This window comes from Emericellopsis cladophorae (assembly GCF_022114955.1).
Source record: "Emericellopsis cladophorae strain MUM 19.33 chromosome Unknown NODE_126_length_20333_cov_110_545419, whole genome shotgun sequence".
Taxonomy (NCBI): Eukaryota; Fungi; Ascomycota; class Sordariomycetes; order Hypocreales; family Bionectriaceae; genus Emericellopsis; species Emericellopsis cladophorae.
Window position 1 is genome coordinate 1 of NW_026251051.1, and position 19837 is coordinate 19837.

The following is a 19837-nucleotide window of genomic DNA, read 5'->3' on the forward strand; positions in this document are numbered from 1 at the left end:
TATATTATACCTAAAGCGCTCGGAAGATCCGGAGGTTAGGTATAATACTAATAAATCGGGTACGTATTATTAATACTGACATAGCGGTACGCCATAGCATCCGAGGCCTCCGTGATTCCTTGTGGCTGCACCACTGACTTTCTTCGGCCACGGTGTTACACTCGTAGGCTTAGTCTTCTAGAAGCTAGCCCTACGGAGTATTCGCTAGATCGTTATAGCCGATATCTCGATACCGAAATAATTAAGATCGCTAGCGATATTAGCGTAGCTTTTCTCTCTTCTATATCGATCGCGGCGTATAAGCTTAATAACCTTTTCTTTAGTAGCGGTCTACTTAGAAAGATAGCTAGAACGAGGGTTATCGGTAAGAAAGGCGTCTATAAGGATAATCGGCCGGACGGTAGGTTTAAAGCCTCGCGCTATAGCGCGGGCAAATATCGTATTAATTATACTCTTACTAACGCCTATAAGGGCTATTACCTTGATAGTGCTCTTATTCGAAGCCTTAAGGCTTATAATCATAGCCCTTATAGCAATATCGGTATATAGTATCTTTACGGTCGGCTTTAAAAGAAAAAGGAGTTATATTTTATGAATCACGATAGTATTCGATAATAAGGGGTAAGTCGGCCTAGCAGATTTACACTTAATATAGTGCAAAAGTTCCATGGGTGTAGCTAATCCCTGATCTCCTAGCGTCTTGGCAACCAAAAACTTTTGAGAGCGTCCTCCGTACATCAAACAGCAATGATTGTTCTGACAGACCGCGAGACACCCCACTAATTATTCGTGAACCAATCACGAATTAGCTCGGAAACGCTCGCACTGAGCCTCACTAAGCCATGTCCAACCAGTCGTGGGGAGCTCGAATATATGCTCTTTCCAAGCATACCGGAGCCTCGGACATACTCGAACCAAGCACCACGGATCACCAAATATGGTAGTACATAGGAAGCTACGCTTCACTACTAAGTTTTTAGTCTCTACATTAGCTCTCCAGCTATCAATAACAATAGTCAACGCATATTGACAGCTGTTTGATCGGATCCGCGAAATCGTGTATTTAAACCCCTGCGCTCCACTTTTGCCGCCTCAGGCTGCGGCTGCTTGGCGCTTCACTGAAGTCCGACACCGCCGCCGCCCTCCTTCATCTCTTGCGCGCTTCCGTCATCCGTCTACATTCCCATCCCGATTTCGATCTTGCGACCCCGAACAACACCGCTCTCTTGTCCTTAGACTCCAAAACCGCCACGCCCGTTCGAGTTCATCCTGAGCACCGAGTATCCTCGCCCCGCGCCCGAAGCCATCACCCACCGTCCGCCACCTCGTGACACAAGTGGCCACTACCCTCAACGATCGTCAAGATGGCGATGAAACGATTGACACAAGAGTTGGGCCCTCTGCAGAAAGAAAAATGGGTGCTCATCTACGTAAGTCATTCAGCCTGGTCATAATACAGCCCTGCTCACCAGACACAGCCCGACGAGAGGGACATGCAGCGTTGGAGGCTGGGCCTCTGGGTGGTCAACCCCGACAGCGTCTGGCATGGCGCTTACCTCAAGGTGAGGCGAAACCACAACGTCTCGCACACGAGGCGCAGCTGACCTCTATGCGTTGCAGGCCGAAATGAAGTTCCCAAACGACTACCCCTACGCGCCGCCGACCTTCCGCTTCCTGACAAAGAACATCACCCACCCAAACGTCTACGCCGACGGCGACCTCTGCATCTCGATTCTTCATAAGCCTGGCGACGACATTACATCCGGCGAACTGGCCAGCGAACGCTGGAACGTTCTCCACGGCGTCGAGTCGGTCCTTCGCTCTGTCCTCCTGCTACTCGACGACCCCGAGATCAACTCCCCCGCGAACGTCGATGCAGGCGTCCTCTACCGCGATCGACGCGCAGAGTATGACGCGAGAGCGAAGCAAATTGTCGCCGAATCTCGAAAGAGCGTCCCTCCGGGTGAGCGGATGCCTACGGCAGAGGAGCTGGCGCCGAAACCAGTCGCGTCCGTCGACGACGATGCTGACTTTTGGAATATGACGGATGAAGAGGATGAATTTGGCGGCAGCGACAGCGATGCGGACGACTTTGAGGATGATGATGATGATGACGACGACGATAAGAGTCGTTGACGACGCATGGGCACATGCGCAGACTAACTACCACATTACGATTTGGGAATACCGGCCACGGGATGCATAGCGAACAATTGCGTTTTGGGCTGTCTTGCATGCTCAATTTTATTTATCAACTTTGCGGGCTCTCTCACCTGTCCTGCGAGTCACCGCGCGAGGTTGCAGGCGTCATGGATGGAGGAGCTACGGGATTTGCAATAGTCAGGGTGCGCAATTGGGAGCGGTCAATAAGGAGACGCCTCGAGCACTTGATCCCATTACAATAGAGGACTCACTCATTTAGAGGTCTGTCTCGGTGCTTGGAAGATAGGATACCTAGCTTAGACAGGATCAGCCAATTTTAGCGTACGCGAAGGACGCCTCTCTTATCCTTGGCCGTAGTGAAGGTGAAGTAGGAAAACAACACATCATCCTAGACCTGGTATTGGTTGACTGAATGGCCGTACTAAAGTGAAGTGTCGGCATTTGAGGTAACTTGTTAAACATCGGGCTCTAGCAACGTTCAGTCAGTCGGGGTTCGGATTTGGTAGGACGGCTTTCCATGTCACGCGCGCTTGCCCAGTGAATCCGTCATCGCTGTGGAGTAGTGAGGAAGGCACGTCCTTTTGGCAGAAGTGCCACCTCCATTGAAACTCCAGGTGGATGCCGCGCATCATCTCCGAGACCAACCTCCAATCCATCTTCAAGGTGCTCTGCGACATTCAGATGTAGCTAATATCATCGCATCTAGGTCCCGGAAATTGCAGCATTCTTCGGACTATTGCCTTGACCAGCGCGCATTCTGCCCACAGGCAGCTTCAGGTACTCGACCGGACAAATTGCGCTGCTCCAAGTATGGAGAGGCCCGACAATGAAGAAACCATTCACATGGTGTGCGGAATCACAGCCCTCGATCCGATTAACGATAGGACGCTCGTATCCAATGCTCTGATAGTGCGACATATCCTTCGAGTTTGTAAAAGGCCAGTTTGCTGACAACAATTAGAGCCTTGGCAGTGTCGAGAGGGTAGTGGACGACTACTTCACGAGCGAGGGTTCCGTGAGCTGGCCTCTGGCGTTCATACACAACGCGACAACGACTGACACGGTGCGCAGTTTCGGAGCAAATATACAACGGCATGGAATGATTCGGCATTCTCTGGCGATCGAGATGATTCACAGAACGGACAAGAATTTGGTGAGAATCCAACCCTCAAGTGCAATGCCGACGACATATGCTAAGAGTTTGCAGCATATAACATTCAAGGCCCCGATCAGGGTCCCACGTCTCGCCGAAATTCAGAAGAAGGCGCTCAGCAATTTCCTCGACCGCCCTCGCGCACGAACAACACCACACCATTGAACGGCCTGACAGACTACGCTGCCCAGAATGCAGGCGTCCAGCCATCGCTCGCACAGCAAGAAGAGGACAACCTACAGCGGGCGATAGAGGCGTCGCGCCGGGACGTGGCTGGGCTGCCTGAGCTGGACTACCAGGACCAACAAGAGGCCGGTGTTCTAGGCGCAGACGGAACGGCACAACCCCAATTCGGACCAGCCACCCGGCCTCACTATGATTTAGAGTCCTGGAGTTTAGTTCAGTTGTCGGATCACGCGGTCCCGGCCTCGCAGCGGAAGCGCCAGCCAGAAGCACCCGCGTTCATTCGAGGCGGTGTGCTTGGGGGGTACTTGACGATTCTTCACTCGATACCCACGGCGCGCAACTTGCTCTTGAAGAAAGGCGAGGAGCCGCAGACTTGCGCGCATTACCCTCAATGGTGGAACGGTCAATGGGAGAATTCGAGTCCTGTTGAAGATTTTAAAGAATGTGACGTGGATAGTCCTTCTTTCATCGAGATAGAACTCGAATTGAAGCGCTTGATGGCCTTCCTGGACGACACGGAGCGGAGCTATGCCAGCTGTGAGAAAATTTCCGAGCATCTGGGATCTGCAGTTTTCGGGGAGTTTAACTCAGTTACCGAGAGCTTCAATTCCTACCTCAACTGGGGCAATGAAGACACTGATATCAAGGAGAAGTTTTGCTCGACGATTGAGTCGAGATTGCCTGACGGAGAAGTTCTGGGAAGGTCTAAGTGGTCATCACTGGTGGCCAGGAACGTGAGAGACGATAGCCTCAGCCTGTCTACTTTGTATGAGCTCATCGATACGATACTCTGGGAGAATTTGTATGAGAACGACCGGCGTGGGGTCACGTCTGTTTTGGCCGAGACGGCCGACGTGTTCACCATTTCGGTCAACTCTGATACAAATGCAGGGATTGTCCAGATTCCCGAAGAGTTTTACCCTGAGAGGTGGCTTGACAGCCGCTTTGAAGAGGCTCTAAAGATCCAGAAAGGCTTACGAGGCGCACGAAAGAGCTATCTGGAAGCATCGAAAGCGAGAATGAACCTTCCGACATTCCATGACCCCGTGGCGGGGACCCGAGTACGAAAGAGAGAATACCTCGAGAAGACGGAGGGGCGGCTTCAAGCATACAAAGATTATGTTGAGGGACGGGCGCGCTTTCGGACTGTCGCCAACTCGGACTACGAAGTTGATCGATATCCCGACTATCGCCTAGCCGAGTTCGAGCTTACAGCTGAGGAGACAACCTTACATGATAGAGTGGCAAGGGCGGCTGAGTATTGCAAATCTGCCGTGGAGCATCATGGGAGCCAAACGACCGGTGCGTGAGCTGAAGTGGAAAAGGATCTCGAGTGGTCACTAACAGTGTGGCAGCGGCCAATTTGGAGCTCGAGAGGATCCGGGCCAAGCAGAAGTTCCTCGGGCGTCTCTTGACTGAACCGAACAAACTAGGCCGACCAAAACCGATGACCTGCAAGAAGTACACCTTACGAGGCATCGCCACGGATGATGCTGTGTACCTGCGTAAAGAGGCAGATGGCGACCTGATCGAGCTGGACGATGTTCAGCCAACAACGGAGAGTCAGTGGTGGCGGCTAGCGCATGATGCTAGGAGCAACCCCTATCCCGTCACGACCGAGGTACGACATCCTTCTCACCTTGCTGATCATTACTCACCAATCCAGTTACTATCGTTTGACGAAATGCACAGTCGAGTTTGGACAGACTCCAAGCAACCGATGATCGTATATTCGACGGACGAAACCACGAAGGAGCATAGAGAGGCGTTGCCAGCGGCTCTTGGGCGCTTCATCAAAGTCGACAACAAGGCCTTTCGCCAGGAATTGCAGCAGGAGGAAACGATGGAGCGGCAAGGTGATATGATTACGATGTTTGACTCCACGTCACCGAGCAAGCGCAAGCATAGGGAAAGTATAGATTCGATGGCTAGCAACCGACCTTCAGTAGGCGGTAGCGAACGCGATCCATTCGCCAGCGACTACTCAGAAGCGGACGAGCCAAGTCAGAAGCGGCGCTCGCCGCATGACGATGAAGCATCACCGCCGCTTCCCCAGAGACCCGGGTCAGCACAGCCGATGGAGCTTACAATGCCAGTGATTGATGGCGTCGAACCAGCGGAGGAAGAACCCGTTACAGAGATCCACGTCGATGAGAAGACTATACAGTCGACCAACTCCAAGCCGCCCGAGATGCAGGAGAGGCAGCAACCCGGGACCGTTACTCAATTCCTCAGCACTGACGGGGACAAGACGCCGGCTGGAGGGCAGCAAGATCAGGTGCGAATGGACCTACTTTGATGGTCGTGGAATGATTCAGTCACTGCATTCAGCAACGGAGGGTTCCCCTCGGTCTGCCTAGCGAGCAGCATTTCTAGTAGATCTGGGATTTGCGAGGACGGCTCGAGCGTTGATTTTAGTTACAGTACGGGTAGCCTAACAAAGCCATGATCCCTCGACATTCATTCGCGCTGCGCCAGCAATGGCACTGTGTATACTGTGCCAGGTACGGTCTCTCAATAACACTGCCCCGTTATCTCCAAGTAGTGGGCAGGGGCCAGGTGAGCGCGCTCACGCCTGCTCACCCACCAGTCTCACCAGCTTGGGATCCTTTTACAATAAAGCCATTTGTGCGAACTACGAATATTCACTTCAAATTCAACACTGCCTTCAGCCCTGTCTGTCCTTTTGCCATCTCCGAGATGCTTAGTGGGCGTATGAAGAGTGAACCATCGTACTCCAGATCCGGCTTGACTTACTCGATATACATACTACGTCTTTTCATGTCGTCCATAGTCGTACTCCAGTACGTACTTACACCAAATGCGGACCAAGGAGCCGTAGTTACGTACGGTACGGTACGTGCATTAGCGCAAGAAGTACGGGTATCGGCAGGCAAGCTAGTCGGAACTCGGAGCCTCAGGTCTATCTCACACACAGTGTATACACGTACAGAAGGCTACGGGAAACATCTGACAAACGAGTAAATCAATCTATATGACCTGGCAGTTGTGCTTGAGCTCGGGTTTGCGCGTCGGACTCGTCTACCCAACCTTGCTTCAGGTCATGTCAATGGGCTACCCTGCACATATCAACGCTAGGTCACTGTCCATAGCATTGGCCGCTTAAGATAAAATGTTGTCAGTACCGCAACCTGACAGCAGACGTCCACGAATCCGGGGAAATGTGTGTGGTTGTTCTGGGTTACGCGCCATTTTGCGGTATGGCATTCTTATTACTGGCAGCCAACCATTTGCAATTGCTGGAACTCGAGTTCAACGAGTTGACCAGAAGGTGGGCCCCCCATCGAAGGTTCCAGAATATTCTACCAAGACAAGCACTCGGGGCAGCTCCAAATAAGTCGTATTTGTACAATAGATATCCAAGAGGTTGTTGATGCCTCAAGCTGTGGACGACAAAGACCGATTCTAATATCTAGCATTGAAAAAGTCAGATTTTTGAACTGATGCGAGCCAAATTTGAGTGACCTTCTGACCATAAAACCTTCTATCGCATTGCCCTAAGTCTAGTGTTGCACTTGTTACTAGTAACACGACGAGCACCATTACTTGACAGAATGAGAACGATCATTATAACCCTCGTCACTTTTTGTATAGTCCAACACTCACCAGTACATTGGAAACACTAGGCAATAAAGTGGCGATCACGAAGCAGTGTCTTGGGACTGACTTCACCGCATCGCCGCGCATACGTCACTTGGAGGAATCTTCCAGCTACACCCAAAAGCAGTGGGGCTAGGCCGCTCACACCCCATAAACGGACTGCCTGTTGACGACTGGGCGCCCATCGAGTCTGAGCACCAAGTCATCCCAAGGCTCTCTTTCTTTTTTCTTGCTCGCGATTTCTTGACTTATCCAATACGCCCGACATTAACCCACTATCACTTCACGACGATTCTTTGCACAAGCTCAAGCCAAACTCAACTGCGCACGTTAATAAACACACCAAAACCCATTGATACCCGACGAGCGAAGGCGTGACGTTAGATCACAGCCCAAACGTCATGGTTCAGGAAACTAAGCTCTACAACACCCTCGGTGTCAAACCAGAGGCTACACAAGACGAGATCAAAAAGGCATACAGGTAAGGACCGAATTTTCGCAAGTGTCAATTATCTTGCAGCATGTGCTGACCACATTGGTACAGGAAAGCAGCTCTTAAATGGCACCCCGACAAGAACAAGGACAGCCCTGACGCCGCCGAAAAGTTCAAAGAATGCTCCCAAGCCTTTGAAATTCTTTCCGACCCCGAGAAGCGCAAGATGTACGACCAATACGGCCTCGACTTTATGAGCCGTGGAGGTGCACCGCCAACGGAGGAAGCAGGTGGTATGCCCGGCTTTGGCGGTGCCGACTTTGGCGGGTATCCTGGAGGCGGCTTTGGAGGCATGCCTGGCGGCGGTGGTCGCACATTTCACTTCAGCACAGGCGGCGGCGGCGGTGGTGGCCCAGGTGGCTTCAGCTTCACCAATCCTGAGGACATCTTTGCCGAATTCATGCGCAGCTCGGGCGGAGGGCCTGGCGGAGGCGCTGGCATGGGCGACGATGACTTTGACATGTTCGGGAGTCCCTTTGGCGGCGCGGGAGGTGGTCGCGGAGGGCCCAGGAGGACAGCATCCTCCAAACGTCCACAGACACCTGAGATGCTCTCCGTGGAGCGACCGCTGCCCATCAGTCTCGAGGATTTATTCAACGGCGTGACAAAGAAGATGAAGATCAAAGCGAAGCGCTTCGACGCGTCTGGGAGGCAGATTGTCAAGGATCAAATTCTAGAGGTGCCCATCAAGCCCGGCCTGAAGAAGGGTTCCAAGATCAAGTTCAAGGGAGTTGGCGACCAGATTGAGGGTGGACGTCAGGACCTGCATTTTGTCATTGAAGAAGTAAGTCCAGTCATTCACAGTAAGCGAGGAATTGGAGCTAACGACATTGTAGAAACCACACCCCTTGTTCAGCCGCGAGGACAACGATCTAGTCTTCCAAGTCACGCTGGGGCTAAAGGAGGCTCTGACAGGGTGGAAGCGCACTGTCACGACTCTTGACGGAAAGAACATCAACCTTGAGAAGGCCGGACCTACACAACCCGGCAGCGAAGAGCGATACCCAGGGCTCGGCATGCCCATCACCAAGAAGCCCAACACGAGGGGTGATCTGATCTTCCGTTACAAGGTGCAATTCCCGTCGAGTCTGACGGCTGACCAGAAGGCAAAGTTGCGCGAAATTTTGTAAGGGGTGAACTGAAGGAAGTTTCCGGTGTGCTACCCGCACAACGGGCCAAGGAGGAGAAAAAGCAGAGGTCTCTGTGTGCGAGCGGGCGGCGGTGTGGGCACATGTTTTTTATTTTAATTTGGTGTGACGACTTACTACAGGTGTTACGGCGTTTGAGGACCATGAGCGTCGACGCGATTGTTTACATACACAGGTGCTGTTGCAGTGGAGCATTAGGAAACTCAGCCGTTTTGACAGCCTCTCATTACTACATATTCAAAGTGCAGGTAGAAATTTTGCGAATCGTTAGCTGGAAGATACAATCTACTAATTCGAAAGCACGTGTAGAGAAGAGGTATCCAATGTGCTTGGTTATCCATAGATCGAACTGTCAGACGAAGTGGTACCTGGCGATCAATAGCGGGGAAGCTCTAGATACCAGTCTACCTAGGTAGGAGTCAAATTGTCCACACATCGCCAGATCTAACCTAGCGGCGAGCAGCACTCATAAGCATCGGCTTGCAAGGGAAATGGTCCGACAAGCTATCCTGCACGAGTCCATTACAAGACATCGATTCGATGTTGGCGTGAGCCTGGCGTGCAGCCGATCAATGACGACAGAGAGGGGCAGCCGTCAGCGCGCGAGGAGGAGGAGGGGCGGTGGGCGACTTTATAAGCTGATCAACATCGAACCCATTCACAGCGCTAGAAGTTGGCACTTTTAATAACAGGTCATCGGAATGAGACGCGCTCTGCTTGGTTACATTAGATGATCTCGAGATGCGACTGCCCGGTATCCCGAACGCAGGTGTGTGCAAACGAGACCTCGTACTGCTGCTCTCTGCTTGCTTGTCTGAGGGGTTTTTCTCTCACATCGACACGGACGGCCTAGTCAGTGCGTCCGTTGGTCACCTCGACCGGTCCCCTCTTCCTTGCTCCCCTCGTCCCGCCCCTCGACAGGCATGGACTTTAACGCTCTCGCTCTCGCTCGTGTCATGGTGAATTGGCCGATATTAGCTGCCGCTTGAGCTGTTCTCTCGACCCACTCGCTAACTCGTTTGATCCCGATCCCTGCACCGCGAAAACCCAAGAGAAGGGTGCTCACGTACGTACGTAGTAGTAGGTAAACCAGTCCATTCTGTGACGTGTTGAGCATCAGTCCCGATTTCTACTTAAAGCACCAGTGGATCCCTACCCTATCCAGTAGTCCACTCCAGACTTTCCGCCCTCTTCCTCTCCGTCTGCATTTCCCAGCCGCCTTCGTCTTGTCCCTCGCTCACCTTTGCAGTCAGACATCTAGTTAGACGGTTTAGACACCCGCCGCCATCATGCCTCAGGTAAGTGATTCACGACTGGGCGAATTCCCCCCCCCAATCGTACTAATGGGGTCCATCATAGATCACCACCCTCTTGTTCGATTGCGACAACACCCTCGTGCTCTCCGAGGAGCTTGCTTTCGAGGCCTGCGCTGAGCTTATCAACGAGATCTGCAAAGACCGCAACCTGGACCTGCGCTTCACGGGCCAGACTCTGATCCAGGAGTTTGTCGGACAGAACTTCCGTGGCATGCTTACGTCGCTCCAAGAGCGCTATGGCATTGAGATCGTCCCCGCTGACCTCGAGAGCTACGTGCGGGCCGAGGAGGATGCCGTCATCGCCAAGCTCAAGGCTTCGCTCCGCCCATGCGAGGGTGTCGACGACGAACTCAAGCGCCTGAACGACACGGGCAAGTACACCATGAGCGTCGTCTCCTCGTCGGCCCTCCGCCGTGTGCGCGCTTCGATCGAAAAGGTCGGCCAGGACAAGTACTTCCAGGGCGAGGTCGTCTTCTCCGCTGCCTCGTCCCTGCCCAAGCCCACCAGCAAGCCCGACCCGGCCGTCTACCTGTTTGCCCTGGAGAAGCTCGGCAAGAAGGCGGAGGAGTCCGTTGCGATTGAGGACAGCAAGAGCGGCACCCTCAGTGCCACCCGCGCGGGCATCAAGGTTGTCGGGTACGTTGGCCCGTACGAGGAGGACAAGAAGGAAGAGATGGTCAAGGTCCTCAAGAATGCCGGTGCCAAGGTCATCATGTACCACTGGTCGGAGTTCCCTAGCATCCTGGAGAAGATCGAGGCCGGCGAGGTTTAGACGTGTGCTGTGAGAGGAAGGAATGGAATATACGAGACATCTATACAGATCAACGACGCAATGAGAGCCTTTTGTCATCTTCGCCAATCCATGAGAAAGCTATTGACAGCTTGCAACGTGCTCCTACTTGGGTTGCCAGCTGGGTAGGCGGTCATGATTGTGCCCAGTCGCCTCTTGACGAAAGTCTTTGTAAAGGTGGGTTCGTCGCCGGCGCTGCGAACTGTGCCTGCGTCGTCTGCGAAAAGGTAGCAAGAAAGTGCGAGTGCCGTGCCGATAGACAGGTCTCTGCCCGATTCACACGCAATGATGACCTTCTCTGCCCCGGCGTCAAAACTTTTGGATGCAAAAGAACATATGTGCGGTAGAGCAAGTCTCAGGTTGCGACTAGCAGCCTTTCCACTCCCAAGCCCGACCTCGATGAGACGTGGTGACTTGACCCAGTTCTCTGGTTTGGACGTCTCGCTTGTCAAACAGACGCAGCAAGCTGAGGCGTCTGGCTCCAACGGCAAGGGGCAGACACACATTCTGTGCGTGACTCGGACCAGATTCGTATTGGCCTTCCTCTTCGACTTGTCCTGTGCGATCAGTGTATGGATGAAGTCCGGGAGGTCATCCTCGTCTGTTTTCAGTAAGTCATCGACGTTGCTCCAAAAGATATCTGGCGTAAGACCGTGGGCCCAGTTCTCCGTGTCGTCAGCCGCGCCCTGGATGTAACCGCCCTCGTCGGTTTCACTTCCTCCAACGACGCGCCTACTGGCCGTGCAGCAGATGACTGGTCTATAATCACTGTAGACTGTTTTCTGAGGTACCTCAATTTGCGAGTCTTGCGTCACCCAATACGGGCGCAGAGGTTTTGTCAGAGTCGTAGGAATGGTGGCCAGATTGAGTGCTTTGAGTGAGGCAAGAAACTCGGGGATCAAGGCTGTGATTTGCGCGTGTGTGCTCAAGGAATGGCTTGGCGGTAAGAAGAGGTTGCCTGAAAGAGGGTGGTCTGGGAGGAGGAAGAGGTTGATCACGGTGCACCATATGGGTATCGTCGTGGACAGGGCATCGGGCATTCGCTTGCCACGGCGTGTCGAGTCGACAATGATGGCACTTTTCGATGAGTACAATGTTTCACTAGAGTATGTGGGAGGTCGCTTACCCATCGTGCTTTTCAAACGTGTCCACCAGGTGCAGATTCAACCTCCTAGTGCTAAACTTCCACGCGCGCTCGTGGCCGTCGGTGCTCTTGAAGTAGGCGCTCCCATCCTTGCGCTCTGGTTGAATGTACCAACTGCCACATCTCTCATTGGCGATGAGCGGGCGCGCTGGGAAGAGTGACGCAACGTGGAGGATGAAGGATGAGTCGGTGCGGATGGAGGTGAGGCGGTTGTGGATGGAGAGGTTGCGCGTGCGCAGGCTTGTGAGCAATGATGAAAGCGATGGCTGCGCTGCTTGAGATGGGAAGATGAGGTCCTTGTACTGGGGCTCCGGCATCTTGAATGTTGGGTGACGACGTCGTGCTGAGGCATGAGTCGATTTTGATCATTGGCGAGAACTGAGAATAGACACACTCTCATACGTGTAGTTTTGAAAAGGTGGGTCCGTCCTAGGGCAGTGAACAGCAGCTTCACTAACACGTCGTGCAACAACGACATTGTTCTATGGAAATATGCCAACTTCATATCTGGTCTATATTATCCGACGGTTAGTCAAGGGCATCTTTCTATATAATTGATGGCATGGTTTGTTCCCTACCATGGGTTGACCAGTACTTGACGGACGTGGTGTCTGTGACTCCCCATGCCTGTGTAAGTGATAGCATGCACGCATTCATTCTTCAGCAACACCAACATTCAGCTTCCGAACTTCAATGATGCTCATCCAAGTCAATATGCATCTTCTCTGCTCCCTTGTCTCCGGTATCAAGACAAAATGCTGCATGCGAAGCACTGAGATGCATCGGGGTCAGCTCAGTGTTTACATTGATGGTTGCCCCAAGTCCGTCAGCGATTGACCACTTGCTCTTTGATGTACACTCGGCTTTATATATAGTTTCTTCTACTTGCAGGAGTAATCTTCAAATAATATGGAGCTCTGCCCATGATGATGCAGAGGGAGTGTTATCACAAATGATCCCTTTCGTCCTGGCCATCAACCAGCGTACAAGACGGACCAACCAACAGTTTGGCAATACTCATCCACCAACACGCATCGTGGGAGGCTCTCCTGGCATTGGCTTTTTTTGTCGCCATATTGTGTCTGGCCGAGAACGCGCAGGTGACCGTTGCCTCATCCCACCAGGACAGGGTCGACGATGCTCTCAGACGACTCCAAGAAGCTGTCCCCGAGGCCAAATACCAGCCCGCCGGATACAAAGTGGACTACTGTAGCCATGCGGCCGAGGCCAACCTGGAGCAGCTGTTATCCGCAGTGACAGAGCAAGGCACCAAACTGCTGGGCCACATTGGGCACATGGCAGCCAGGCCCAATCTCCGCGCCGGCTACACATCGTCCATCACCATCTCCTCGGGCCCTGTGGCGGAAAGACCCATACCGGGTGTCATCCACTACGCGGGCTACACCACGGCGCAGCAAGTCATTGCTCGAAGTCTTGCCCTGAACCTGGCCCCGCTGCGGGTGAACTGCGTCGCGCCAGGGGCTACGGAGACGGCGCTCTGGGAGGAGCAGCGCGACGCCATACGCGCCGAGTACAGAAAGACTTCGCTGTTGGAGAAGGCTGGGCGGCCAGAAGAGGTGGCGCAGGCGTGTCATTATCTCATCAAGAACACGGATGTGACAGGGCCGTTGTGAACAGCAACGGGGGGTCGAACCTGAAGTGATTTGTTGCACGGCTACGAGGGGCAAGGGTAGTTGAGAACCCTTCAAAGGGCCTGCGAGACAAGATTTCAACCGAATCACCATGCTGGGATTCCAATCGACGGTCCCATGTACCTTGACAACATCAATATAGTTCATATACTCATTATCGAAAGGTTCCACAGAGCGGCCGAGACATTCCAGTTCCTGCCAGCCCAAGGTTACTTCAGCTTCCAAGATTCACCTTCGATGACAATCTCCACCTCACGTCCCTCGTCAATACTCCTCCTCCCCGCCTCGAGAATGGCCGTCGTGGCAATCGTGTTCTTGAGCGTGGGCAGGCCCTTGTTGTCCAGGTCGTCCAGACTTGCCTTCTTCGCATTGATGGCGGTGCAGCCGTCAATGAACTTTTCAATCGACACGTACCCGTAGCCGGTGTGGCCCTGGAAGTTGCCGTCCTCGTCGGGGGCGTAGCGCATGTAGAAGGGGTTGACCCACTGGATCTGGCCGGCACTGTCGTCGGCCACCTCATAGCCGCGGTGGGCCTGGTCGACGCGGATGTCACCGTCGGCGGCCAGGTAGTGGAAGTACTGGTTGGTGTGGACGCCGGCGCGCTGGGGGGCGGTCCAGGAGGCCGTGTATACGCCGACGGCGCGCTTGGTGGGCGCGTCCTTCTTGGCCCATGTGACGAGCAGCGAGATGGTGTCCTCTGTCTCGTCCACGCAGCCCAGTTCGACGGCGACGCCCTTGGAGGACGAACCGGACACCTTGACGGGAACGTAGCCACGGTCCGACACCATGGAGTCACAAATATCGACATGGTGGCTGTTGAGGTAGTATGAAATGTCCGACTCCCTGCCAGCCCACGCCTTGAAGGTCTCGAGCTGGTACTTGGGCTGCGACATGTAGGAGTAGAAGTAGTTGAAGTCGCCCAGCTTCTTGGCCCTGAAGCGGGCGTCTGAGTAGGCGGGGTCGAAGCGCTTGTGGTGCTCGACAAAAACGTGGACGCCCTTCTCGCGGGCCTTTTGCATCAGGATCTGGTGGTGCTCGAGCTCCTTGACGGCAGGCTTGGTCAGGAGCACGTGGATGCCGCGCTCAATGGCGTAGAGGGCGATGGGGTAGTGGCTTGGGTCGGGTGTGAAGACGGTGATGGCGTCGCCGGGCTGGAGCTTGTCGATGGCGGCCTTGTAGGCGTCTGGGTCTTGGCTTTGGTTGTCCGGGAAGGAGTCGAAGGATGTGTCGAGGCCGTTGTAGGCCTGTGTGATGTTCTTATTGAGATGCTCGCGGATCGCGGGGAACTTTGTGCCGTTGACACCGGCCATGCTCAGGTTGCCCACCTTGCCGCGCCTGCGCAAGTCAAAGAGGGTGAGACCGACGACACCGACCTTCTTGTCTGAGGCAGAGGCGCCAGTGCCGACGAAACCAGTGGTATACTCGCCGGTACCGACCATCAGCACATTAGGAGGGGCCATCTTGTCGAATTCCAAGCTTAGCTTGTGAGGTTACGTCCAGAGAGTACTGTGCGCAGATAGGAACCGGGTCTGTGGCAGTGTAACAGATGAGGCTTTCGAGCGCGAAGTGATGAAGGGAGAAAAGAGAGTAGTGTGCGCCTCAAGAATAACTCATGCTTGACATCGACTCTTGAAGGGGCCCTTGAAGCGGAGAAATTGGAGAGCTCGGGTGGCGGAGGGGCAGCAATTGGAGGGAAAAGTACACCCCGCCATCATGGCGAGTAGGTGGCATTGGAGCCTTGGAGGTACCACCTTTTCAGGGCATCGTCGGCGAGGCTAGCTCAGCGGTTGAATGTGGATGGAGTTCAAACGGTCTTGTGGAGATATCTGTGTCGATGATGAGGCTGGCCGACGGTGAATTCTTCCAGTATATTTGCTAATGCCTCGACGAATTGCCGTCATTGCTTGCTTGGCCGCTCTTTCCTTGATGATTACCACGCAGTATTCGTCAACTATCTCCGGACCCCCTTCATTGGAGACCCAGCCTTCACTTGCATGGGCCTACATACCAACTTACCGCTTGCATTATTTTTCAGTTGACGTGCAGGTATCGGGATTTAGAACTTCAGACCACGCCTTTATCCGCCGCGAGACCCCAGACGGGGCGTATGTCCTCTAAAAGTGTCCCCCACATCGACGACTGGACCCCGCAGTGCAGCAGAATCGAAGCAACTCGACGGAGTACTCTGTACCGTCCAGTGATTGAGCGCCCTCAAGACCGATTAGCGTATCTTTGTCACAAGAAAGCATCTTGGGCTCTGTCTCGCTATCTACTTATGAATCGGCCTCTTTTTTTTTTCTTGAACAAACTGATATGTCTAACATTGCGCAGAAATGCCGGCCGTTCTTTCCCCCCAACCAAGCCTCATTTCTGTGCCCCGTAAGTACGTAATTGACCACGATCAATTCCAGGCCCCTGATTGGTGGAGAATTTCAGGCCGTGGCACTTTGATCGTTTGCGCAGCGTAGAAGAACAGATCGCCAATCCGGCGGACCCGTACCTTGGATTGGAAGATTCAGAAGTTCGGTTTGAATTCCCGGCCTTGCATGGACAAACTCGCCATGTAGAGCGAAACATAGCCATCGTCACCATAGGGTTGCGCAGCTTTGGTGTGCTCGGCTTGCATCTCCCCCGAAACCCGAGCCTCTCGGATGAGCAAACGTGCATTCGTGATGGGTGCCCCTCCCCCAGACGCAGATCCCCTGCCCAATCTCTGCCCGCGTCCAGGGCGAGGGCCGCGAACATGCGACTTTCTTTCTATTCTCGCGACTGGCAACGCCGCCTCGGGCGCCAACAGCGGATGTGCCGACACATCCCACGCTCCTCCATCTCTGCCATGCCTCTCCTCGCTTTGGCTCACTAATCGAGCCTCGCGTGCCACCTCAGTCTCACGAAATCCTCCAGTGACGGACTGTTACGAGGGCAGACATGTCGTCTTAATATACTCCAAGCTGCCCTTATTGGTGCTAACACGCCACGCGACACCATCCACCTCCCCGTGGACCAGAAAGGGTTACCATCGGACATGCACTGAACCGGTACCTCCATCCTCGATTCCTCAGCCTATATCGGACAAATGCTGGTCAGCCCCACAGGCACGAGAGCTCACCCGACGGGTGTCCCAGATGTTGGAGTTCTCCATAGCCTAGCCCCACGGGCGTGGTCCCCCCCATGACTTTCTTTATAAGTCAATCACCCGATCCCCGCGCCTACTGCTGATACTCGTCCTGCCAATCCTTGCCCTCATCAGCTTCTCCAGTCCTCACACGAAAACCTCACCATGGCTTCCAACGGCTCAGGACCACGCACGCTGCCATGTGGCATCTACGCGCCCACCATGACCTTCTTCGACCCCGAGACGGAGGATCTCGACATCCCCACCATCAAGAAGCACGCGGAGCGCCTGGCCAAGAGCGGTCTCGTCGGGCTCGTCACCTTGGGCTCCAATGGCGAGGCCGTCCATTGTACGCGGGAGGAGAAATTGGCCATCACCCAGGCGACACGCGAGGCGCTGGACGAGGCTGGCTTCACGTCCATGCCCATCATCTTTGGCGCCACCGAGGGCAGCGTCCGCGGCACCATTGAGCTCTGCCAGGCCGCGCACAAGGTGGGCGCCGACTACGCCATGCTCCTCCCGCCCTCGTACTACAAGGCGCAGATGGACGCCGAAGCCATCTTCAACTACTTCATCGCCGTCGCCGACAAGAGCCCCCTCCCCGTCATCATCTACAACTACCCCGGCGCCGTCTCGGGCATCGACCTCGACAGCGACACCCTCCTCCAGCTCTCTGAGCACCCCAACATTGTCGGCACCAAGTTCACCTGTGGCAACACGGGCAAGCTCACGCGCGTCGCGCAGGGCACCAAGGCCAAGACCCCCTTTAACGAGGGCTCGGGGTACATGGCCTTTGGCGGCATGTGCGACTTCACCGTCCAGACGCTGGTCAGCGGCGGCAGCGGCATCATCGCCGGCGGCGCCAACGTGCTGCCCAAGCTCTGCGTGCGCGTGTGGAATCTGTGGGCCGAGGGCAAGCGTGACGAAGCAGAGGCCCTCCAGAAGGTGCTGAGCAAAGGGGACTGGCCAATGACCAAGGCGGCCATTGCCGGTACCAAGCAGGCTATCCAGATACATTACGGCTACGGAGGATATCCCCGGCCGCCTCTGAAGAGGCTCGACAAGGCACAGCTCGCTGCCATTGAGAAGGGAACGGCCGAGGCGATGGAAGTGGAGAAGTCATTGTAGGAGCGCAGCATTGGGCTTGAATCCCATTTGATAAGTTTGTGCCTTCGTTTATGCATGTAATGTCGTCGGTGTTGGCTCCCTCTTGCTACAAGACCCTGCAGATCCTCGGAATGTGGATAGTGACCTCGATATCGGAAGTCGGGGAACCTGGAGGTGGATGATCTTCTTTCCCCGGAATCACAATAAATCGATGTGGGCGGGATCGCGAAGTATCAGCTGGTGGCGCATTTCGATGACGGCAGTCGCACGTCTAACATTGTGCGGTATGATCGGATTGGGTGAATCTTTGCGCCTCACCAAAGTGTCAGTTTACAATTTATTTATTCTACAGGATGGCACAAGGAAATTCAAAGTCTCTATTCGCCCAATTCGGCATAATTAAATGAAAGTCTCGGGCAGTCAGGAGGGTTTGCCCCGGCCGTTCCATGCCCTCCAGGCAGTGGTGCAACGCTGATATCAGTGGGTCGTCATTCGTCCATCGTCAGGGGCTGCATGGTGAGAGGCAACGAAGGAATTCCTCCGGTCTCTGTATCGAGACGACCAATCAGAGCTTGGTTTATGGTCAGAACGAGATGTCCCTTGGTCACTTGCATGGTATCTAGCGAGCCTGGTTGTGCTGTTGGGTGATGTGATGTGAGGCCAGGCCTGGCAGGCTTCATGTCTTTGCTCATCATGACAGACACGCCTCCCATCCGAGCCAACTGATGTCAGCACTCACCGGAAGGCTCAATAAAATGCTTTTCATGTGCTTACTTGAAATCGCCGTATAAGTAACGCTCTGCACTCGGGACTCTCCCGCTTTGGCATCCTGTTCTTCCCAACAACATGCCTGCTCTTCGCACTATCACAACTCCACTGAGCACCCTGCCCAAGCTTCACCTACGTGCACTAGCCACCTCTCAAAAGCCTACCACAGCCATGTCTACCATCTCTTCCGCCATCACCAAGGACCACCGGGAGCTGGAGCAGTACTACAACCAAGTTATCAACACCACCAACCATGACCACCAGCAGCGCTATGGTAACCAGTGCACCTGGGAGCTCGCCCGCCACTCCGTCGGGGAGGAGCTCGTCGTCTACCCTGCTTTCGAAAAGTTCCTAGGTGCCAAGGGCAAGGAAATGGCCGAGAGCGACCGCAAGGAGCATCACCAGGTAAGACCTCTGAATCCATAGAAGAGGAGGCGACGCTGACATGTCCCGCTGCAGGTGAAGGAGCTGCTCAAGATCTTCCAGGACCTGTCCTCGACGGATCCCCGGTATCTTTCCATGCTCAAAGAGATCTGGGAGCCGCTGTCCAAGCACATGAAGGAAGAGGAGGAGCAAGACATGCCCGCCCTTGAGGAGGCGCTGCAGGCCGAGCAGGACGCCTCGTCCAAGATGGCCACGAGCTTTGGACGGACCAAGATGTTTGTCCCGAGTCGGAGCCACCCCAGCGCCGGCGAGCACCCGCCCTTCGAGACGGTCATGGGACTCTTGACGGCGCCGTTTGATCACGTCGCGGACATTTTCAGGAAATTCCCCGACCAGACTGTCTCCCCCAACCCGTCCACCAAGTGACAAGCAACCTTCCGACATGTGGATGACATAGGGGGCGTCACAGCACTGTGATTTTGGAGTTCATTTGAGCAGAGTATACGAGTTCCATCAATGATTAATGGGCTTCATCGGGCATCTCGTGTTTTGGCCACTCCGTGAAGAGGCACACTGCGTGATGTATAGTGTGGCCATGGCAGGCCTCGCCACAGGGGACTGATATGGCCTGTACAATCGGGAGATTATGGGCCACCCATCACCCAAGCACCCAGGTTTGCCAACGCTCCCATTTCGCAGAAACCAGCTCGTTGAGTTGCATGCACAGCACGAATGCGACATGTCGGCGCAGCCAATGGCGACCATCGTACACTCCGGAAGAGGCAATTGCGGGTCCA

The 19837-nt window shown here is 54.3% G+C and overlaps 9 protein-coding genes across 9 annotated transcripts; 7 read left to right on the plus strand and 2 right to left on the minus strand.

Annotated features, from left to right (window-relative positions):
- Positions 1-1364: 1364 nt before the first annotated feature.
- Positions 1365-2136, plus strand: J7T54_003683 (Ubiquitin-conjugating enzyme E2-34 kDa-like protein; the record flags this gene model as incomplete). The annotated part of the gene is made up of 3 exons (XM_051510559.1): positions 1365-1430; positions 1479-1562; positions 1621-2136. The coding sequence occupies 3 exons, from the start codon at positions 1365-1367 to the stop codon at positions 2134-2136; spliced, it is 666 nt and encodes a 221-aa protein (XP_051358544.1).
- Positions 2137-2781: 645 nt separating this feature from the next.
- On the plus strand, positions 2782-5801 carry J7T54_003684 (ubiquitin interaction motif protein; the record flags this gene model as incomplete). Its single annotated transcript, XM_051510560.1, has 6 exons — positions 2782-2826; positions 3125-3178; positions 3235-3316; positions 3371-4804; positions 4858-5123; positions 5169-5801. The coding sequence occupies 6 exons, from the start codon at positions 2782-2784 to the stop codon at positions 5799-5801; spliced, it is 2514 nt and encodes an 837-aa protein (XP_051358545.1).
- A 1723-nt stretch (positions 5802-7524) lies between these two features.
- Positions 7525-8746, plus strand: J7T54_003685 (uncharacterized protein; the record flags this gene model as incomplete). Its single annotated transcript, XM_051510561.1, has 3 exons — positions 7525-7604; positions 7668-8400; positions 8453-8746. 3 exons carry the CDS (start codon positions 7525-7527, stop codon positions 8744-8746), a joined length of 1107 nt encoding a protein of 368 aa, XP_051358546.1.
- A 1307-nt stretch (positions 8747-10053) lies between these two features.
- On the plus strand, positions 10054-10852 carry J7T54_003686 (6-phosphogluconate phosphatase-like protein; the record flags this gene model as incomplete). Its single annotated transcript, XM_051510562.1, has 2 exons — positions 10054-10062; positions 10124-10852. 2 exons carry the CDS (start codon positions 10054-10056, stop codon positions 10850-10852), a joined length of 738 nt encoding a protein of 245 aa, XP_051358547.1.
- Positions 10853-10926: 74 nt separating this feature from the next.
- J7T54_003687 (tRNA A64-2'-O-ribosylphosphate transferase-like protein) lies at positions 10927-12331 on the minus strand (the record flags this gene model as incomplete). Its single annotated transcript, XM_051510563.1, has 2 exons — positions 10927-11947; positions 11997-12331. 2 exons carry the CDS (start codon positions 12329-12331, stop codon positions 10927-10929), a joined length of 1356 nt encoding a protein of 451 aa, XP_051358548.1.
- A 635-nt stretch (positions 12332-12966) lies between these two features.
- Positions 12967-13648, plus strand: J7T54_003688 (uncharacterized protein; the record flags this gene model as incomplete). The annotated part of the gene is made up of 2 exons (XM_051510564.1): positions 12967-13092; positions 13139-13648. The coding sequence occupies 2 exons, from the start codon at positions 12967-12969 to the stop codon at positions 13646-13648; spliced, it is 636 nt and encodes a 211-aa protein (XP_051358549.1).
- A 227-nt stretch (positions 13649-13875) lies between these two features.
- J7T54_003689 (scyllo-inositol 2-dehydrogenase-like protein) lies at positions 13876-15126 on the minus strand (the record flags this gene model as incomplete). Its single annotated transcript, XM_051510566.1, has 1 exon — positions 13876-15126. One exon carries the CDS (start codon positions 15124-15126, stop codon positions 13876-13878), a length of 1251 nt encoding a protein of 416 aa, XP_051358550.1.
- Positions 15127-16946: 1820 nt separating this feature from the next.
- J7T54_003690 (L-threo-3-deoxy-hexylosonate aldolase-like protein) lies at positions 16947-17909 on the plus strand (the record flags this gene model as incomplete). Its single annotated transcript, XM_051510567.1, has 1 exon — positions 16947-17909. One exon carries the CDS (start codon positions 16947-16949, stop codon positions 17907-17909), a length of 963 nt encoding a protein of 320 aa, XP_051358551.1.
- A 918-nt stretch (positions 17910-18827) lies between these two features.
- Positions 18828-19466, plus strand: J7T54_003691 (HHE domain containing protein; the record flags this gene model as incomplete). The annotated part of the gene is made up of 2 exons (XM_051510568.1): positions 18828-19061; positions 19116-19466. The coding sequence occupies 2 exons, from the start codon at positions 18828-18830 to the stop codon at positions 19464-19466; spliced, it is 585 nt and encodes a 194-aa protein (XP_051358552.1).
- Between the last annotated feature and the right edge of the window lie 371 nt (positions 19467-19837).